Source organism: Perca fluviatilis, chromosome 1 (assembly GCF_010015445.1).
Source record: "Perca fluviatilis chromosome 1, GENO_Pfluv_1.0, whole genome shotgun sequence".
Classification (NCBI taxonomy): Eukaryota; Metazoa; Chordata; class Actinopteri; order Perciformes; family Percidae; genus Perca; species Perca fluviatilis.
This window is the reverse complement of record NC_053112.1, coordinates 30,270,605-30,292,552: the sequence shown is the minus strand read 5'-3', so window position 1 is coordinate 30,292,552 and position 21,948 is coordinate 30,270,605. Positions and strand designations below refer to the sequence as shown.

The window sequence follows — 21,948 nt, the reverse complement described above, 5'->3', positions numbered from 1 at the left end:
TTGGGAGTAGGGTGTCTTCGAATGTGCAAGGTTTGAGCATTTGGCTTTAAGCGAGTGCCAATGTGCTGTGGACGAGAAGGTTTGGTTGCCATTACTGGTGAAGTAATCTCTCCGCATGAAGGGCTACGACTGTGCAACTGCACATGATTAAAGAGGCAGGGGCCCATGGCGTGGCAACTCCTCTCACGCTGCCTCCCCACTGGCTGAGAGCAACCAGACCCTCACTGCTTTTGTCGCCATTGCGGCACCACAATTTCCCTCCTCTGTTGCTTTGCTCTTTCATTCTCTCATTTTTCTAACTACTTTGTTTCCTCCTCTTCTTTACCTCCATCCATTTTGTTGTTGTTTTTCTTCACAGGAAACCCCAGCACGAACAGAGAAAGGAGCAGGAGCCCAAAAGACCGCACATCAAGAAGCCGCTAAACGCCTTCATGCTCTACATGAAAGAAATGCGTGCGAATGTGGTCGCCGAGTGCACGCTGAAGGAGAGCGCTGCCATCAATCAGATCCTGGGACGAAGGGTAGGTCAAATGGTGTACACCGATCTCGTTCTCTTGGTCACTGTCGTTTATTTTGTTTTGATCGAGTTAAATCACCAAGAGATCACAGTTCAAGCCACAGCTCTTAAAGAGTCTGCATGGACTGAATTTCCAGGCCCAATTAGTTTAAAAAGTACAAAGCTTCCTCTCTCTATTAACATACAGTCTTTTATGAACTAGTTGTGATTATTGTCGTTAATGATTGCCCCAGCCAATTACTTCCTTCTCAGCAGCACAGATACAGACTGCCTATCTAACTGACATTTAATCAAATTGGCTTTAATAAAATATGCCTGGATAATGGCACAGTTGGAAATGACAAAATTTGTTCCTTTTGAGGATTGGGAAAAGAGTGGAACCACAGAGCCATGTTAAAAGCCTTAACGAATAGGCCTAGCGGTTGAGGCAGCCAGCCACAGCAAAGCCTAGCTTGTGGCCCGCTTGGGGTAATTGCTCGCTGACATAGTTTGAATAAAAAGCGCTGCTAAATTGGAACCAGTGTTTTGATATGAAATCAAAGTTGTTGTTTTTTTCCTTCACTTCTTCTCCTTCCCTCCCTCTGACTCTTGTGCATGTTAATCTCTTCATCATGTGTCCCCGTTCTTCAGGCTCTCCCGTTTATCCCCCCTTTTTTTCTTTCTTTTTTTTCTCTTCACCAAACGTTTGGAAGTTAAAAAGATTTTTTTTCTTCTTTTATACCAAAACACCAGCACACTACTCTCTATGCAGGGAACATGCAAGTGCATGCCAGTAATTGACTGTATGCTGTTTTTTTCCCCCTAATCTCCTTTGTACTGAAACAGTGGCATGCTTTATCTCGGGAAGAGCAAGCTAAGTATTATGAGTTAGCCCGCAAGGAACGGCAGCTCCACATGCAGCTCTACCCAGGCTGGTCCGCTCGAGACAATTATGTAAGTATCAACAGAACAGATTGTCAGAGGTGCGCGTGCGTGTGTGTGTGTATGTTGATTTATGTTGTTTGTTTATGTCAGCGTCGCATGAGTTGTTCTTTAAATGGCACACAATAATTGACAGGCACACTAATTTACTCTAGTCAGCTCCATGCTAATGGGGTCCATTTGTGCACCCTTTGTTTCAGCCTAATGTGTAATTCATAACACTGTGATTATATTACCATCAACAGTAGAATGGATTCTAGTATCATGGACATTATTATTGCCACAGTGAGTGAAAACTGCCTGGTAATGTTTATGCTGGTCTTTGATGTTCCATATCAGCATGGAGCTTTGGATGTAAAAAGCACCTGTTAGGCTGAGTTGAGGAGGCTGGATCGTACATACAGCATTCAGCAGCAGCAACCTTTGCTCCTCTAGCTGCCCATTTTGTTTGTGAATGTGGGAGGTCCAGCTGGATTTTAAGATGCAGTCTGTTGTTGGCGTACATTACAGTGTGCATATGCGTTTGTGTTTTTGCTTGGAAGTTGTCAAATCTGTCTCCGAGTATGTGGCGTGTATGAAGTTGTGTGTGAGAGAGAGAGCACCAGCCTTTATTAAAAGTGTGGCTCCGGCACTCACATTCACTCCACCACCAAAGTGCTTTGTGGTGTTTATCTGCCTCCCCTCGGACACCGACAGCATCCCCCCTCCTTCTGCCTCCACTGCTCCACTGCCAAAATGCCTCGCTGAGGGGGAAACCGTTCCACAGCTCTACTCCCAGTGAAGCACAGCACAGTTAAAGATACACAACATCAGCTAGTGACAGTCAGCCCAGTGCCCATTTAATTTCCAGCTTTGTTAGCACAAACATATTTGACAGGTAGGAGGGGGAAAAAAAGTAGCGGAATGGCTTTCTACTGGGCGTACCAAAGAGATGAATGGAAACGATATGTTTAACGCAAAACATTTCTTACAAGCACTACAAGTATTTTGTATCCCTGAGAGCGCTATTCTGCGACCCCTCCCAGAAAACCAAGTCTTCTGCTGTACACAGGCTGCACATCATGCCTGGAAACACCCAAAATAGGTAATGCACTGGCATGGAGAGCGTGTAGCATTCAGAGTTTTGCTGTGTACCCCCTCTCTCATCCTTTCTCTCACCCACTCTCACTTAGTCTGTCTTCTCCCCTGTCTGCCGCAGCAGTAGAAGGCAGATTAGCTCATGAATAAGTGGATTAGCAGACTTTGCAGCAGGAAACCAAAGTGCTGCTCATATTTGACTAGAACGACTCTACGCTGCTATCTATACCTATAGTCTCCCCCCTGGGGATTTAGCATAAGCTATAAATCCTTACACACTCCCACCACCTCGCTGGAAAAAGAGTGGCACTCTTCACAGTCATTGAGCTAGACTAGCCTAATTACAGTGAGCATTTTTAATTGCACTTCATGTAATATTTGTCATTAGAGGGACTTCAAAGGCAGAGGAAATATGGTCACAACAGCAGGACAAGCTGCCTCCATTCGGTAAGGATGGTCACTACTCAATAAATGCCTTTTTAAAATGTATAGAAAGTAAGTCATTCAAAACCAGCTAAAAGCAGGTAGAGCACACTTAACATCAGCTCAGACTCTTGCTTAGTCCGTCCCTCTCAGCGTGGCAGTTTGCTGTGGAGTCCGGAGTCCAGGGGATGCTACTTGGATGCCCTGCAGGGGATGAGTGAACATGGCAGTCAGCAGCAGGATATCAGAGTGGTCTAGTGAGCGTGAGTGCTGGAGCCACACTTTATGTGTTCCTCTGTATATTTTTTAGGGAAAGAAGAAGAAGCGGAAGAGGGAGAAGATGCAGGAATCAGCCCCAGGTAAGCACCAGTTACTCCAGTTCTTTTTTATTTATTTTATTTGTCTGTTGCATTTTGAAGCTGTGAGTTACACCATCTTTCCATAGACTACATATCATCTTTTACAGTATACTGCTGCATTTTTACTAATGCACGCTGTAAAGCTAGAACGAAAAAAAAAACGCCTATAAAACTGACAAGTAGCGGTATACACTAACCAAACTAATGTCACCTACTATCCTCATTCTGGCTTCAGTAGACTGGCTTGATTCTGTGCAGGCAGCATAGTCCTTTACTCAGTTTTCCCATAGACTTTATTTGTATACATCCCACCATCCATTTGTCCCTTGCCTCTCTCTCATCCCCGACTTCACAAATTACACCTACTTTGGGATTAGTCTGTCTATTCTATACGACTACTTACCGACTCTGGGCTTTGCACTATTTTGTTTGCCTGCTGCACTACAGTGTGTCTTTCTGCTGACCTTGTTTAGCTGCGCTTATGGGCCTCCACTCAGTATTGCAACTGTAATCCATTGAGAATTACATCTTAAGTAAAATGTCAGTATTTCAGTTTTTTGGGGGGTCTGTACACTGTGTAGGCCAAATGGACGGTAATTATCTGTGCCGTCCAGATACCTCAAATTTTTAAAAAAAGATGCAATTTTCTGCAGGTACAGGCCAGAGAATGAAAACGGCGTACATCTGAGAATATGGTAAGACAAACCCTCTATCCCCTCCCTGTCTGATCAGTTCAATACATGTCAAGTCTTTTTAAACTGCTAAACACTGACTTGAGAGTATGTACTCACAGACTAATCCTGAAAAGGTCCACCCTAACCTCGCCATAGTCATTGTGTCAGTGGTGTTAAGGCCTGAAGAGGGATTGTGCTTTGTGTGTAAAGTTTGCTCAATGGCCTGCGCACAATAGCCATTGAATTGTGTGTGTGTGTGTGTGTGTGTGTGTGTGTGTGTGTGTGTGTGTGTGTGTGTGTGTGTGTTGAATTGGTCAATCCAGTGTTTTTTGTGTTGAGCACTGGTTGGATTAAAGGTCAGATGTTGTGCCATTGTGTTTGTGGCTCATTTCTTCCATCACGCGTTCGGAAAATGTTCAATAAGAAAGGGGGTTGAAAAATATTGCTTAATAAATCAGACAGCTCATCCACTCAGTGTTTCTAAACATGTACTAAATAATACATCTGAAAACAGTTTTACTAGCCCAGAACATTTTTTATTTATTTTTTTACTGCTGGTGGAGGCTAAGACGTCAGCTCAGCCCCATATGGACTACATGTGTTGTCTCTCTCTGCATCTTAGTGAAGCAGAGCAGATTCAGCAGCTTGTTTGGCAGGAACTTAATGAGATGCCATACCTTAATAAGATTTCATGGTATCTGGGGTTTCAGGGTGTATATAATGCCTTCATAACAAAGGCACTCTGTAGTCGTTTTTTTTTATATATATATATATATAAATGTGAATGATATACAAAGATATATTGATTCACATGACATGTCAAACCCTTACTGAACTGTCACCTATTCTTTTCTCTGTCGAAAGAAGGATTTACGTTCTCAATATGTGGCAAAGGCAACTCTATTTTCAGTCTTCCTTACTCTCTCTGGATCTTTTTGCATTTCTATCTCTCTCCTTCCCTTCCTCTCCGGTAGCATCCTGTTGTTCCGCTCTCTTTCAGCTGCAGAAAAAGCCGGGCAGATGTGACAAATCTGGTCTTACGTCGAAATCGCCCCGACCAGACAAAGGTTTTCCACTTGATCGATTCCTGACCCGGTGGCTCTCTATGAACCCCGAAATTGGGCTGCTTTTCTTTCTTTCTTTTTTTTTCTTGCCACAGCCGGTTTAAAGCACAGATAGAGCTAGCGCTAAAAAGCACTTTATCTCTGATCCAATAATTAGCCGCGCATAGCCGCAGCGGGATGGACACCCTTGCTGATTCTCAGTGACAGCCTTAAACTAATATGCATAATACCAAGGATACTGCCACAACTCCCCAAGCCCTCAATTTATGCAGATCCCAAAGAGCTGGATTGAGGTTAGCTTGGTGTAGACGCCAAAAAAAACATCTTTAAATGAACTCGTTTGTCTATTTCTTTTCATCTGCCCTCGCCTCTCCCCATCTGTCTCTCCTCCGTATGAAAAATCTGAAAGGGAATTTGGTAATGAGTTAATTTTGAGGACACAACTTGGAACACCTTTTTGTATGATGGTTCAAACACAGGGAGCATTTGCTCCATTAGATTTTATTTATAGCGCCTGTACAGTGTAATGAAGAATATTCAGCATAATAAAGTGAAATGTTCCAGTCTAGGTAGATTTTTATGAAGGGAAAATTGACTTAATACATTTTCATATTAACATATTTTATGGCTTGAGTTTTTCTGCCTGTGAGGCAAACCAGGAGTTGAGTAGTCGAGCAGTGTTTTACGGCCTGACGTTGGTTCTCTTTGTTATCTTTAGCATGTCAAACACTGGGCCCGCCACACAGCTGGCTCCCACCACAGTGGAACAGCACTCTGAGAAGTCATTACTCTTGACAATGTGAAATTAGGGTTCCTGTCTCTTCCCCTCGTCACTCCATGCCCCAGCCCCCTTTTTCTTACACTGACTGGAAATGTGCAGTTCTATTCCTCTTTTCTGCACCCTTCTTTATTTAGTTTCTCCCTTTCTTGCTTCCTCTCGTGCTGTTTGCCTTTTGTCTGACTAAGCCCGCTGATTCACAGCCTTTTGAGATAGTGATCTGGCCGAGACACATACGTGCCCTCGAGGCTTTCTCCCGTTTCAGCCACTGCACATTTTTTTCACAGGGGGGAGACACTCTTAACAAAGGTTGCCTTTTAATCTGGCGAGCGAGGGCCCTGGAGTTGCAAACACTTGCAAACTGCCACAAAACTGCATGTGAGTCTTCTTTCCCCGAGACTCTTATGAAGGTGCTCTTTTGTCGACCAGCAAAATGGATGTCTTTACAAGGCAATTTGCCCACACGCGTGTGCGAGAGGATGTACGTTTAATCGCATGAGCCAGAATATCTTTTTAAAAATAATGCTTCACAATTATTAAAGTCTGCTTAGCGCATTGAAGGTCATTTTGAACTACACGTCCTGGTCCAGAAACATGAAAGAAAGTGTTGTTCAAGCCGGAGCTTTGGTGGCCACTGTCTCTCCTCCTCTCTCTCTCTCTCTCTCTCTCTCTCTCTCTCTCTCTCTCTCTCTGTGTCAGTCGTGCCCCGGTTCTGCTCCCTCTGATGTGTGCAGCCAGAAGTCAGCTGTCAAGACTTTAATGAGCGGAGGAGCAAAGAAGAAGAGGAGAGAGGAGGGCGCGAGTGTGTTAGGGGAAAAGGGAGGGTAAGAAAAGGGCCAGAAGAAAATCCCTCATTCTCTCGAGTTTTGAGTTTACCCAATCTCTCTCAACTGCCACTCATCCTTCAGTCTCCATCCCCCATTTCTTTCCCTTCTCTCTCTTTTTTTTTTATTTGTTGCCTCTCATCTTCACAAACACACACACAGAGACATCTCAGCAGCCAGCCACACACTCCGGCGGCAATTAGGCAAGATTCAGCGTCTGCCTCTATTTCCCGAGTCGTTTCAATTTGGCACCGAGCCTCTAGGCCACTGCGGCACAGCCCAGTGCCTCCACACCCCGCCTTATTAGTGACCTGGGATAATTGGGGAAGGATTCCGGATTGCAAACCTGACTCTGAGTCTTGCTTTGAGCTGTGCACAGTAGATGAGAGGATGTTTTTAAAACTGTACTTTTTCACACACACACACACACACACAAAAAAAGATGAAAAACGGTTATGAGTAGGAGGTGGAGGAGGGAGATTTGGGCATAAATCAGAGAGACGCCCCGGCTAATGTTTCTGTGGGTAGGAAATGGAATTGGAAATGTTCACCCCCACAGTCCTCCCGTTCTCTCACTCCCCTGACCTCCACAAAGCCTACTCTGTCAAGAAAAATGACCCTCTCAGCACTTAGTATAAGGACTTCCAGGGGGTGGCAGTATGTCAAACTCTGTGTAATTTAAGTATGCATATGTGGTTTTAGCTTAGAAGTACACATCTTTTACACTGACATGGCTGTCTTATCCTGGCCTGGCAACCTATTTGGCACTTTAGAGGGAGGTATATCCCTCTTAAGAGTGTCTGTTTACATGTGAGAAACTGCAGCTATAGTGCTCCCATTGTTTAGACTGGGGCTTGAAATTTGTTTTGATTGAGTCACGGGCCTATTGTGTTGTGGTTTGGCCAGCTGCAGTAACAGTATGAGGGTCCAGTCTCTTGGCTTCTTGTGATGTCTTCTCCACTTCCTCTCTTTGACTCTCTCCGTCTGTCCCCCCCTCTCAACCTCACCCCTGTGGCTCCTTAAGGCACTGCAGCCCCCTCGTGAGATGCTTATCTGTGAATTTAAGGCCCCCAGGTAACACAGGGGCACAGACAGGAAGAGGATAGTGGAGCTGAAGGAAGCTGTGTTTATTTTACTCTTGTCAGTCTGGCCATTGTTAAAGGAGGCAGAACCTCAACTCCAGCTCTTATCCTTTTTCACTCATTTTCTGCCTCTTTACTTCCCTCTTCCCTTGCTCCTCTCCTCTGTCCTGACGGTGAAAATAAGTGGTGGCCTTTGAAGCGAGACCACAGCAGAGGGAACAGTCATTCTGCCCCCCCCCCCCGGAGCAGCACAGACGGAGCTGTGCGGGGGCACACGGCCAGACTTCAGATGCCCAGGCCCCCAGCGATGCCGCCTCAGATGTGGGCAACGCCTCCCACTACCCCCCCCCCTGTTCCCCCCATCCCACACCCTCCTGTACTCCCATAGTCTCACCCACACATGCCTGAGGTTTGGGGTTTTGGTGACTCCCCCTCCCCTTTCCCCTTTTGGCCACAACCACACCCCGCCCTTCCCCATCTCTCCAATATTTAAACACAGACACCGTCCTCCCTCTTTTCTTCTCTTCACCCTCTTAGTTTCAGCCCCTCCTGACTTGACTTGTCAGTTTGTCATAGCCCCTGTGGAAAAGATGCAACATCCCCTGAGCCTGCCTTTTGATTGGAGGTTCAAAAGTTTTTTTTTTTGTTTTTTTAAAGAGCCGATTTCTTTTATGTGGAATGTCTCAGAGCCGAAGAAAGTGCTGACAGTGCAAAGCATTTTGTTTCAAACATCGCTTTGTCTTCCAGGTGCTTTTTCTTTTATTGGCCTGCTCGTTTTATTTTCCCCTCGTGTCTTTAAGAGCGCCGCAGCCACAAATGTATAGAGGAGGAGGCTCCTTTTTAAAAAGGTGGTACCAAAGCCAGGCCAAGGTAACTGCCAAGACACGCCACTGCACCAGACCCTAATCTAAATGTGTGGACAATTATTCTTACTATAACTCAGAAGTCTGTTAGTCTGAGCCACACTGAACTGACCTCAGTGGATGATGTAACAAAGGGTTGGCACTTAGTGTTTTCTGGATCTCTGGGTGAAATTAAAAGGCGGCAGCGGCTTCAGCGTTCATGTCCTCATCACGTTTTAAAGACACTGACAGAAATGTTGATTCTGTTTCTGTCTGAACCCACGACATGTATCGGTTTGACGTAACTCGTCGTCGTACCTCGTGCTGATTGCACTTTATTAATCAATCGGTCGATGGTCAGAAAAGGAATTGCCAACAATTTGGCATTTTCTTCTTGTAGATGACTTAAAATACAACTTTACAAAATTACCCAAACATTCAATGGTTTCAGCTGCTTTTCTGGTTTATATCAGGTAAATTCAACATCTTTGGATTTTTGACTGTTAAAAGTTAGTGAGACTATTTTTTCTGCCCAGACTTTGACCTGACAGTTGAAGGATGATTCAGGTTTATTAATACTTAGGTGTCATTTTCCTAATTTTGGTCGTCATTCCTGTCCGTAACAATAAGATTGTACTCATTAGGTTAATAGCTGGGATGTGATGAGTTTGTTTGATCGCCAAACAAAGTAACTGAAACACTGTTTACACGTACATGGTTATTTTTACAAACGGAGACATTTCCCTTCGCTTGTGCCCTTCGTTTACACGCAAACGGAGAATTCGCCTCTGAAACCGAGTCTTTCTAAAAACTCCGGCCAGAGTGGAGATTTTTGAAATTTTCATTTGCATGTAAACTGAGACTAACGGAGGTTTAGGCAGCCGAGAGAGAGAGAGAGAGAGAGAGAGAAAGGAAGTGATTTGTTGCTGTAGTTGCTATTTTCGGGATTCTGATTGGCTAACGTGGGCTTGAGCTTCTCATTACACTGCCACCTGCAGGTTTGGGGTGCTCTTGGCTGCATTGACGGCATATATATACGGGTATGTGTAAACAAACACTTTTCTGAAAACTGACAGCTGTGCACGATGTTATTTTTGAAAACGGAGAGGTTGAAATGTCCCTTTATGAAAATAGCTGGCCACGTGTAAACGTAGCGTGACTGAACCTGTCTAATCATGTGGCTCACTTGTTTCTGATGTCACCATGTTCCCAGATCTTAACAATTAATGTACAATGTTCTCATAACTGACCAAAAATGATGGCCCAATCAACAAAAATAAGAAGCCCCAGTTGAAATAAACTGGATTCATCTTTTAAGATTATTCTTGATGCATCTTTCTTTACTTGCGTTGCTCTGTATCTTCAGTCTCTCCCTCTCGTTTCTCCTCCAAATCTCCCCTCTTTTCTCTGCCATGGTAAAGTCTGCGCCTCAGCCTGTGCTGGAGACACCTCTCTCCACTTGGCTTATTTTTAGAGTAATTTGTCGGCGGTGTTTTCCTTTTTAATGGCACCAAAAGAAACCCCAGAGCTGTGTGTAGGGAGAGAGGGAGCTGAGGAGGTGGGTGGGTGGCTGGGTTTGGAGGTTCGGGGGCTTTAAGGTAGGCGGGCCCCAGCTGCGGCCGCTTTGATTTGGCCAGGGAGGTGAAAGCGGCGATTGAGACGCGAGGTTGGGCCAGTTATCTTAACCTCCCACACTTCAAAAGCCGGGCGAGAACTTGTCCGACTCCTTCCCCTCCTCCCTCCCTCCCTCCGTCCGTCCCGTAGAGGGAAAGGAATTGGGGGAGAGAGAAGGGGGCGAGACTAAACCTTCGCTAGCTCTCTGAACAGAGGAGCGTTTCATTTCCTGCAAAAAGGTCCAGCCGGCATTCCTGAGCACTAAAGTAGAGAGAGGAGGGAGGTGAGGGAGAGGAGGGGTCAAGTTGCCCCTGAATCCCAGTGTTTGTGTCGGCTGGACCTTGTGAAGAGCTGGCCTGGTGCCCCCTACAACCAACCGCCACGCAAGTACACACCCCTGCTGTTACCACCAACCTTTTTTTGAAACTTGCGTGCACACACATGCACACGCTTCTCGCCCGCAGCCCCTCAGGGCTCTTCCCCAGGCAGGAAGGCCAGAGCTTTTCATGTCTGCGGTGGGGGAAGGAAAAATGCTCCCCAGGAAACAGGGTGCAGTGCCGGGCGTGCGGGCCCGCTTTGAGATCCTGGGATGAAAAGAGTGAGGGCGGCGGAGGTAAATAAAAGCATCAGGGGCTCTCTCTTTCTCTCCGAGCGCTTTGCTCCTTTCAGTCTCTACTCAGGGTCAGCTCTCCTCGGGAAAGGTGGCCTCTGTCCTATTCCCTTTTATCCACATGTGGTAAAGCTGTGTGTGTGTGTGTGTGTGTGTGTGTGTGTGTGTGTGTGTGTGTGTGTGTGTGGTGTGTGGTGTGTGTGTGTGTGTGTGTGTGTGTGTGTGTGTGTTAAGATGCAGCGAGCAGCAGGGCTCAGCTGACGTCTCTCCTACAAAAACACACTCTTGGCTTTGCCGCAAGGGAAAAGCAAACTAATACCGTTTCTTTTCCCTTTTTTTTTTTTTTTGTCTTCACAAAACATCCATCTTTTTAGTCGCAGGAGGCATCCATCCACCTCTGTCTCTGCCTCTCCACTTTGATCACAGATTCTATTTGATGCTGCTCGGGTCTAAAATAACTCTCCTTGGCTTGTCAATAACTGAAGCTAACTCTGTTATGTTAGCTCAAGCCCGGATCACGAGAGGGAAAAGAACACTTTTGCAGCATGACAAACAATTTCCCCGTCAGGGAAGGGTGCCAATTTTGTGAGAGTCTTGTGAAGTGGATTGAGCAGTCGGGTAACATTTTTTTACAACGCAGCGTCAATCTGCACCTGGGCAGGATAATTACCAGCATAAAGTTCCATGAACTCGGCTAGTTTTTAACCAACTGGGTCAATGCGGTGATCCTCCTGTGTGTGCACAGTGTTTCCTCGTCTTGTTTTCCCATCAACCACCTGCAGCCTAAATGTCAACCAGAAGTTACACAATTGGGTGCTCGCCTTGAGAGAATGAGAGGAGGAATGAGTCAGTCAGGGGAGGGCAAAGAAGAGCGCAGCGCTGCCAGCTGGGTCACGGCAACCGCCATGTCAGGCTAGATCAAAGCCAGAGCGGCCCACATCCTGTCACTGACCTATAACCCCCTCTGTAGTTCAGAGCTTTGGCTCAACACTGCTGAAAAAGGCTTTCATTCAATCAGCTGTAACACTACGAAGAAAGAAATAATGATCGATGATGTAGGTGGTAATGACAGGCTTATTTGTCCCTCCCTGAAGTGTGGAGGCATGCCTGCATGGTGAGACACGTTTTGAGTCATTCTAAATCCTCTTTTATATGTTCGGTTTTGGTTAACGTGATGTAAATGTGACCAGTGTTTAGGTGTGAGTTGCTGATGTGTTTCTAATTCCCCTTTTTTTTATTTGGTACACAGATGCAGTTACTTGATAGCGCGTTTGATTGATCCGTCTTTTCTTTTGTGCCTGTCTTTTGTTTTTGTTTTCTCTCCAGGAGGAAAACGGAACAATTTCTCCACATGCAAAGCGAAGGCAGCAGCTACGGGCCCTTTGCTAGAGATGGAGGCCTGTTAGATTCCATGAAGACCCTTAAATCTCCAAACTGAAGCCTCCAGTTCTCAGAGGATCGCCCCCACCACCACCCCCACCCCCACTCGACTCATCTCTTCCAACCCCACCTAAACCTTACTCCCCCCCTTCCTTCAGCACAGTAACATGCCACCACCACCACCACCCAAGAACGCTTCACTGTTTGACTCTACTCCCGTCCTGAGGGCGCCTGCTGTAGAGACACTGAACTAAACTGAACAAGACAATCACGATTAGTAGGAGCACCATCACGCAACCACACTTCTCTCACCGAAAAAAAAAAAAAAAAAAACGCCATCAATTTGATGGCTGCGTTTTGGTCAGTTTCCTTTTTTACAATCAGCTTTACTGCAATCCCAAGGCACTGCACTGAAAAACAGCAGCAATTTTTGATGTGCGCACAAACTTCTCCACTGCACCGCCCAAACACCTGTTTCTAAGTTACTGTAAGTTATTTGTCACCTCGGTTCCTTTGTATAGTTCATTAGGCCGACATTCACTCCCTCAACACCCCCACCCTCACCTCTCCCCTCCCTGGATTTTTTTTTTTTTAGACCATTTGGGGTTTCGCCCGACCGACCAAACACCTCTTTTTAGACTGCACTAAGGAAGCCGGAGGAATCTCATCTTGTCTACGAAACGTCCTCAAGACGCTAATTTAGTTTGTTGCTGACCAGTTGGTGCAAAAAAGGATCAACATTTTGATTTGCTTTTCATTTTAGACTGAATCTTTTTGTATTTTGAACCCTTGTTTCAATTTCTCGGTGTATATTTTATTGATTTTTTTGTTTGTTTGTTTTTTTTTATGTTTTTTTTTTATATATATATAGTGGTATATATGAAAATAAGCTTTGGACACAGGAAAGCCATTTTTCTTGTTGAAGCATCTTGCAGAAAATTGAAACTTAAGGCTTCTTTTGATAACTATTTGTAACAAATAGTGACCTCGAGTCTTGCTCAGATGTAAAATAATGCTCAGTATGTGTACTTTTTAAAACTGTCAGGATATGTCAATTTTCTTGGTATTTTTGCAGGCAACATTAGGACAAAGGCGAGAGTGATAGCTCAGAGGCCTATATTTTATTGTTCTAAAACATGACAAATGAAGCAGATATATATATTTACCCCAGCACTTGGCAGTCTTTCTTTTATTGCAATGGACCTTTGTCTTTTCTCTCTGGTAGCTAATAGTGTGGTCTTTAGCCATGTTGTTTATTCCATGCAAGCATCTCTGTAACATTTTGATTTTAATGCTCTATTTTAGTATTACTTGATGAATTCCTTTTTTTTTATTATCATATTTTGGGTCACTGTCATCTTGGTATAGCATTTTGCTTCCCAAGTGGTCATATTTGAACTGTTTCAACATGTTTTGTTTTTGTAAGAAAAATAAAAAGGCACCATTGGCTCATTTGATCACTTGTGTGGCGGAAAGACCAGAGCTGGAAGTGCCAGATGTAGCAGTCTGTGTGTCATCCTTGGAGATTATAATGTAAGTATGCATAGGCGGCAGTGGTATGTATGTAATGATGGTGCAAAGCAGGTAAAACGCATTGGATATAACATGTTTTAGTCTTTGTGGAAAGTTTAAGCTGAAAAAAATTGACAAGTAATCAAAACTCCAAAAGCACACATTTACACTGTATTATTGTGATAATGAAAAAAGTAACCTCATCGTAGTATAAATGTTTGTTTTAAAAATGTCTTTAGACTTTAAAATTCTGTAAAAACTCTGAAGGTAAAAATTGAATTTTTGAAGTAAACATTTTTGATTAAAGAGCCATGATCAAAGGAAAAGTCTATTAATAGACCAATCTGAATTGTGCCTCTTGAATGTCTTCATTTCAAGTAAAACAGCACCACCTTGTGTTCCTGTTGGGTACACAGGACATTTTGAAGAGGCTAAACATTGATGCTTCATTCTGTGCACTTCAATTTTATTTATAAAGCTGCAAATCACACATCTCTCAAAGTCTCAAACACAGTCTTTACGACACCCTCTATCCTTGGTCTCGATTTGGATCAATCTCACCAAATGCCCTTTTATAACCCTTGTGTTGACAACACAAGGGTTATGTACTTCCGTTTACTTTGTTGAGAATTGCTCTCTAAACTCTGTCTCTTGTAAAGTAAGTAAGTAAAGTTTATTTCTAGAGCACATTTAAACAGTTTAAGCTGACCAAAATGCTGTACAAACAAGCACTAAGGTGCTGTATTAACCCTTGTTTTGTCCTTCGGGTCACCGGGACCCAAAGGACAAAACAAGGGTTTAATTTAATGGACAGGAGCAACAATAGTAGAATTACAATACTGAGTAAATGAAAAGGTTAAGTTTAAAATAAACTACATTAGGTGTAATACAGTGGCCCTCCACTCCAAAATTCTTTTGCTGATTGTTGCTTTACTTTGATGTTTGAGCTTCACTGTGCTGAGTGATGTACGTGCAGAGTTTGACACTAGAAGGCTGTTTCACATTCAATTCAATTTTATTTATAGTATCAAATCATAAGAGTTATCTCGAGACACTTTACAGATAGAGACGGTCTATAACACACTCTATAAATTTACAAAGACCGAACAATTCCAGTAAATCCCACAAAAGCAAGCATTTAGTGCGACAGTGGCGAGGAAAAACTCCCTTTAAGGGAGAAACCTCGGACAGACCCAGGATCTTGGTAGGCGGTAGTCTGACGGTGCCGGTTGGGGGTATGATGAACAGTAGCAATTATAGTCACAATAAAGATAATGGAACTATGACTAGAAATAGTAGTTGTTGCAGTAGTGCAGGACGTAGCAGGCGTAGCAGGGCGCCTAGCAGGACCACGGCGACAGCTGCAACCATGATTTAGGTGCCACCCTAATCCAGGGAAAACTGCAGGGCGAGAAAACATAAGGGCTACCCATCTGCTGAAAAAGTTGATCTGTGCTCACCTTAAATCTCAGATTAACACATGCACGTATGAGATGATTTCGTTTGACATCGCAAACCATTTGGAAGCCAATCATGGTCCGGTATGCAACTTTCACAAGTAAGATGCGAAAACTTTACACAATACTAGATGGAATTTAGAGTATTTTTATGTGACTTAAAATAAGTCAAAGGGAACTTTAAAAGATAAGTTCACGGTTTTGTTTACTGCTTCTCCTGTTCATTCTGGTCATTAAAGGATCCCTTTCAATCACTATAGATGTAATTGATGGGGGACAAAGCCCACAGTCCTTGTTTTGTGCAAATGTATTCAAAAGTTTATATGAAGCTAACATAAGGCTTCAGCTGTACAACTTTCTCTATTTCTGTTTCCCCCCGGGAGTTTTTTTTTTTTTTACTGAGCTGCAGTGGAAGGACGGCAACAAAAATAGGAAATTTTGTACTAAAAACACTAACTTTTGAAAGATATCCACTTGATATGTCTGATAGTAATGTGGACAGCTGAAGCCTCGTATTAGCTTCAGATAAACTAACAGGGGGCTGTAATGTGCCAGCAGAGGCAGGGAATAAGAAGACGGCTAGATAGTGGATGTAAACAATAAAGGTTTTAACATGTTTAAAAAGAAAATCGGCTTTGCAAATGTTTAATGGAAAGGAAATACATTAAACTCGTGTTACAGCCCAATGATGACCACAATGCATTTTGGAAAGTAGCACTGAATGCCTCATTTACAAAGATCTCCAATAAAAGTGCTATCTTCCATCTCATCAACGATATATCACAAATTTTCATTTGACGGATGCTAGTACATATAAGAGGCATTCACATTTTATGTTGAGCATGAACATTACCCAGGTCTATATGTGTGTAACACTTTACATTCCTACAAGACACCAAATATTTGAAAACTATTTTAACCCTCATGTTTTTTTTTTTTGCTGATTACAACTTTCTGTCATAAGTATTAATATTTCATCTGACTGACCGAAGGCTTCATGTATTCCTCCGCACTTTCCTCATTTTAACATAAAAGTACGGTAGTGATGACCACTTTCATTGATTTTTATGGGTTTTATTCCAACTTTAGGCATCAGTTGTGCCCAGTCAAAAATGACCAGCCATAGGAAATTAATTATGTTCAACCAGTAGCTGATAAAATTCCCCATACATCCCAACTACCCCACATACAGAGATTATTTCAGATAACTGAGGTCTATACCCCATAAATACCAAAAATAAGTAAGTAAAAATTGTAGTGAATTTCTGGAATGAAGCATCTGGTGATAATTTATGCTTTAAAAACACAAAAGAAGATGTCATTCAGTGGATGTCCATAAGAAAATGGACCGACAGACAAAAGTCAACCTTTATTATAGAAGGCACAGGCACTTTTTCTATTTCCATTTCATATCAGTCCATGTTGGATGGCTTATTTTCTGAAGTCCTGACTAGTTTCACAGTGACGTCCATCCCCACAGAACTAGCAACATTGCGAAACTAAATCACTTGTACTTGTAGAATCCTTCTCCTGTCTTTTTGCCCAATTTGCCCTCTGCAACCAACTTGGTCAGCAACTCGCTCTGGGCAAAGACTGGGTTGTCTGGATTCGCTGCAGACCAACCTAAAGATAACAAAAAGGAATAGGGTTTTACATTTAATATATCAGTTCATTTGAATTAGCTCTATATCTCCTTCTATGCAGCGGTTTCATCTTATCAAAGGCGGTCACACTTTTAAATTAAAGTCGTATCCAGTGGTGGAGGAAGTATTCAGAACCTTTACCTAAAGTACCAGTGTGTCAGATTTAGGGGAATCTATTGGTATAAATTGAATATAATATTAGTGGAAAATATAGGTATGATATAATTTCCCATATAGTTTTACTCACCATCCATGATGAACTTTACAGTGTCTAGTCCTACATAGTCCGCAAGCTCAAAGGGTCCCATGGGATAACCACAACCAAGTTTCATGGCAATATCAATGTCCTCTTTGGATCCATCACCTGAGGGAGAAAACAGAAAGACTAAATGGTAACCATGCAAAGCTGCAGAAATCAATCAGAAACTAGAAAATAATATGAAGGGATACTGAACTAGAGCCATGAGGTTTGTAACACAGCTAGCGTGGCTCAGAGAGCAGAGCGAGGATATTTTCACACCTAATGCTATTAATTTAGGGTTAATTCTGATCAAACCAGGCGTTTGTTGAAACAGTGGAAAGACCAACCAAGACAGTTTTGTTACTTTGTTTTTCCGCCCCTACCCCTCAGACAGCCTGAGCCCGCCACTGCAAGGAATGCTGATAAATAGACTATTTTGTGCATGGCCTATCGTACCGACCAGGTTCAGTTTAATGGTGATTCTTGATCCTGTAAAGGTTGAACTTAAAGATTCTTTTAATGGGTACTTTCATCAAATCAAGGGGAAACAGCTCAAATAAATAGGTCTATCCTGTTATATTAAAGCAGTTAACCTAGGAAAAAACAGATCCGTACAAATTTAAACAAACCGTATCTAGTTATTTAAACGTCATTGAAAGGATTATTTGAATAAACTACTACAACCTATTTTGAATAAGAAACAAAAAGGGGTTTTAAGTGTTAACTTACTCACCTTCCACCTACTGTGAATATTTTGTATGTACACTAGGTGTATGTTTTATTATTAATTGTCAGTAAATTTGTTAATTTGACTATGGACATAACTAGTGCTCATGCAGGTATACATACCTCTCTCATACATCCGGATGACCTCCATGATGTAGGGAAGGAGTAGGCGGTTTACAATGAATCCTGGTGTATCCTGAATATAGAGATGTTGGATGCTGATGATCAGGCTGTTAAATATACTGTATGTTTAAGAGACTACAGCTCTAATGACATCAGACAGTAAATATTACCTTGCAGGACACTGATGTTTTTCCTAGCTTTTTGCTGAAGTTCAGGAGGGAATCAAAGGTTTCTTGGCTTGTTGCTGAAGTTGCAATGACCTGTGAAAGATTGATACTTAAAGGGCTTTGTTGATTCTAATCAAGTGTCAATAGCATTATACAGATGACTCCAAGCTGGGCCGAGACGGTAACTGTCTCCATCCCATTATTATATTATGTTGGGGCATATTTCAGTTCTCAATAGTTCCCCTTCCTCATAAATGCTGACAGAGAAAAACAAAAACAATAGCCAAGTCACAAATTTAATTAGTATATACTATAAATCTCTTCTGTACACTTCTGGATAACGTATTCCAATTAATTGGCTAAAAGCATGGATGTGGTAAGCTCTGTATCTGAGAGCCATCTTCTGTGATTTAATTATTTGTGAATGGAGTGATGCTTTTGAACAAAGATACCACAGACCTTTTTCACGACAGACACGTTGACGTGTCATCGTAGGAAAAGCACAGGTGTATTCAAACCATTAATGGTGGCTGCGTTCCACTTAGGAGAGGCCCTGGTATTGTGCATTCTGACTCACTGAAATAGCTTACCGGGACACTTGATGGAATTAAGCCATCGCTGAGGTTATCAATTTCAGCTGGGCTTTTCCTACTATGACAAGTCAAAATGTCTGCTGTGAAAAAGGTCCATACTGCCACATTTTGGAAACTGCTTATTTTTACTTTTTTACTTGGGGTTGGATAAGAAGCTCTACAGCACTCTCATATCGGTCTGTAAATCTAAAGATACCGCAAGCAGCAAGTTAGCATAGCTTAGCACAAAGACTGGAAACGGGGGGGGGGGAAAACAGCTAGCCTGGCTCTGTCCAATGGTAACAAATTCCAACTACCAACAACTCTAAAGCTCATTATAACATAATATAACATGCTAAATAAAGAGCTTTAGAGGTCCTGGGAGGCGTTTTTTGATACCATTAGGCAATACAATTACTTTACTTTATTTTTATATAATTATGGAATATGAACTTAACCGTTTTATTCCGTTTCTCCATTTCTTCTTTGCTTTCATCCCACTGAACTGTTGCTTTCTCTTTGCCATGCACTCTTATAACAACTATTTAAAAAAAAAAAACATTCTCTAAAAGAAAATAAAAACAGATTTTTTTTCAGGGGCAGTACCTCTACAAGCTTCATCACAGGGACTGGGTTGAAGAAGTGAAGGCCGCCAAATCTATCCAGCCTGTTGGTGGAGCTGGCGATGTCAGTGATGGGCAGGGAGGATGTGTTGCTGGCAAAGATGGTGTGTCTAAAAAACATGGTAAGGTAATAATTCAATTATTGACACACACACACACACACACACACACACACACACACACACACACACACACACACACACACACACACACACACACACACACACACACACACACACACACACACACACACACACACACACACACACACACACACACACACACACACACACACACACACACACACACACACACACACAGACACAGAGAGAGTGTGAGAGAGAGAGGTTACAGAGAAAAGGGACAGTGCTTACGCTGGAGCCAGCTTGTCAATACCACCAAAGAGATCCTGTTTGATTTTTAGATTTTCCACAATGGCCTCCAACACAAGATCCGAGCCCTGAACTACAGATCCAGCATCTGTCGAGGTTGACACGTTCTGCAGGGCTTTCTGGATGAACTCTTCACCTGCCTGAAACAAACCAAAATGCAATATCTCCCACACATTTCACCCTTTTGTTTTTTTTTTATTTTGTCTGGTGAGCTACTGTGTGTCTCACCTCTGGCTTATCAGCAAACTTCTTCTTGACCACTCTTTTAAGGTTCCCTTCAATTCCTTTGACAGCCTTTTTAAGGATGTCCTCATTTGTGTCCACTAGCGTCACCGTGTGGCCAGTTGATGCAGCAACCTTTCAGAAAAAAATGAGTTCAAGATAACTAGAAACAGAGCCGTGCTATTTAGGGGAAAGCAAAAAATGAGTAGGCACCCAAACAGCAAATGTAACCGGAATCCACAAACCAGGGCTGTGTCCCAATTCCATACAACATTTTAGATGTAGTGTGTTCACACTGGAAAATATAAAAGATACTTAAAAAAAAAAAAAACATGTTTGAGTTTGCGGTTGATGTACACTTTTGTCCCACACTGCAGTTCACAAAAGGAAGTAGAGGAGAAACGGATTGCGTGTGTGGTGGTGAAACAGCTGGATGAGGATCTTGGAAAACAAACAAAAGTAGCCTATTCATACAAAAACAGTAAAGTCTGATTTTTTTTTTTTAAATGAGAAAGGCAAAATCAGTGTATATTGTGAGACTTGTGTATACTTGTGAAACAGCATACATGTTCCAATAGGTGTTTACTGTAGACCAAATACGGCGAGCGACACCTTGTGGCTCAATGTGCATCCTGCAGTTCATCCGAGTCCAGTCTTGTCTTGTTTTGCAACACCACACAAGGAAACAACTGTGTTTAAGGAATGACTATTTCACAACACAACTTCCTTATGGGATCAATTCGTGATTGTGCTGTTAAGACAAGAAAAACATTCACTATCAGGAAAATGTAAAACTTAAATAAACAGGCTTTTATTTTGAAAGCTCATATGATATGGTACTGCACACGGCACAAAGCTGCTTCATTGGAAGAGGGTTCTTTTCGGATTTACAAGAGAAAGGACTTTTAAGGATGAAGACTAATGTACATCTGGTTAACCGTCCCTACTCCATTAAAGAGCAGCTACTTCACTAGCTATAATGAAGCTAATGCTAGCTACATGGCTAAACGGGAGACCGAAGGCATGTCGCTTGTGCTTACCTGCGCAATTCCTGCACCCATCTGTCCACCTCCGATGATCGTTACATGCTTAATAACAACATTCCTGACAGCCGAAGACGAGAAACCTCTGCAGATCTGGTGACTGAAGAACGCCATGATGTGTCAACCTGCTTACAGGACTTCAAGGACTAAAACAATCCCGGGTTAGGGTTAGAAAAGAAGGAAGGTCGGCGGTGACGTCATCACGCAGACACTTCCACGACCTTTCACACAGATATATTCGTGTCATGTGTCAGCATAGGTATCGTACATATTGACAAAGTGAAGTAAATATGTACACAAATGTTACTTTAAGGCAATAGGGTTTCGAAACCCTACAGGGAATAATGCACGGGTCAAACTTTTTTTTTTTTTTTTTTAGACTAGTGGAAAGAAAATACCCAAAATACACATTTAGGTGTTTATTTTACTACACTTGTCTATTTGCGTCTGTAGATTTCTCCTACGAGTTTCATGGGGATATCTAAAAATAAGACCATCTGTGTGCCCTTTTTACTTTGAGGTCACACACTTAAGCTGACACACCAGATTGTCGATGTCCACTTAAAGTCTGGTAAATATCTGAGTCTGAACAGTTAAATATTCACTTGAGTGCTGTTAACGCTCTCTAAGTAGAGTTTAAAAAAAAAAACCTGTCTTTTCTGGTACAGAGAATAATATCTTGGGGCTGAAGCGGATGTTTTTTTTAAGTTCTATTGGGGAGGGATAAAGCATGTTGACAAGTGTAAATGAATGGATGTATATAAGGATGAAAATCAGCAAAAAGAAAGAGACCCTTATTGTCCCTAAACCCACATGAACTGTCATGACGGTTCAGAAAGTCCCAGTTCGCAGTCAGTTTCTTTTCCAGCCTTGAGGTGATTTTTATTACTGACCTGCATAGGTTTTTGTTAAAATCATAATTCACCTCTCTCAACCTGATTGTAACTCTACACTTCACAGTATGGGAATACCTCATAAAAAAAGTGCCAGAATGCCCCCTGCTGGTGTCACAGTGACAATGACAATATGATCCTGGTTTGTTAGGAATAAAAAAGTAAAGTA

The 21,948-nt window shown here is 42.6% G+C and overlaps 2 protein-coding genes across 8 annotated transcripts in view; one reads left to right on the top strand and one right to left on the bottom strand.

The window, feature by feature from the left end:
• lef1 (lymphoid enhancer-binding factor 1) overlaps positions 1-14,026 on the top strand; it is a 42,437-nt gene extending 28,411 nt beyond the window's left edge. For 2 of the 7 annotated variants that reach the window (XM_039808716.1, XM_039808662.1), the window contains 4 exons: positions 359-521; positions 1,343-1,450; positions 3,249-3,297; positions 12,112-14,026. In XM_039808716.1, the coding sequence (XP_039664650.1) occupies positions 359-521; positions 1,343-1,450; positions 3,249-3,297; positions 12,112-12,191 (400 nt within the window). In that variant the 3' untranslated portion in view covers positions 12,192-14,026. Of the gene's footprint in view, positions 1-358; positions 522-1,342; positions 1,451-3,248; positions 3,298-3,950; positions 3,993-12,111 lie in introns of all 7 variants that reach the window. The other 5 variants (XM_039808707.1, XM_039808697.1, XM_039808688.1 and 2 more) reach the window with 5 other exon arrangements.
• Positions 14,027-16,192: 2,166 nt separating this feature from the next.
• On the bottom strand, positions 16,193-21,076 carry hadh (hydroxyacyl-CoA dehydrogenase). The gene is made up of 8 exons (XM_039800776.1): positions 20,884-21,076; positions 19,850-19,978; positions 19,604-19,761; positions 19,213-19,339; positions 18,038-18,127; positions 17,868-17,940; positions 17,025-17,141; positions 16,193-16,757 (listed from the first exon to the last, which is right to left on the bottom strand). Exons 1-8 carry the CDS (start codon positions 20,998-21,000, stop codon positions 16,639-16,641), a joined length of 930 nt encoding a protein of 309 aa, XP_039656710.1. The 5' UTR covers positions 21,001-21,076; the 3' UTR covers positions 16,193-16,638.
• Positions 21,077-21,948: the final 872 nt, after the last annotated feature.

What these genes read in the sequence shown, in the direction of transcription:
- hadh (XM_039800776.1), bottom strand. Translation starts at nt 21,000, where the DNA reads ATGGCGTTCTTCAGTCACCAGATCTGCAGAGGTTTCTCGTCTTCGGCT. An exon ending in TGGGTGCAGGAATTGCGCAG is followed by an intron (nt 19,979 to 20,883) that starts GTAAGCACAAGC and finishes TTTTTCTGAAAG; the next exon opens with GTTGCTGCATCAACTGGCCA. An exon ending in ATTGACAAGCTGGCTCCAGC is followed by an intron (nt 19,340 to 19,603) that starts GTAAGCACTGTC and finishes CATGTTTTTTAG; the next exon opens with ACACACCATCTTTGCCAGCA.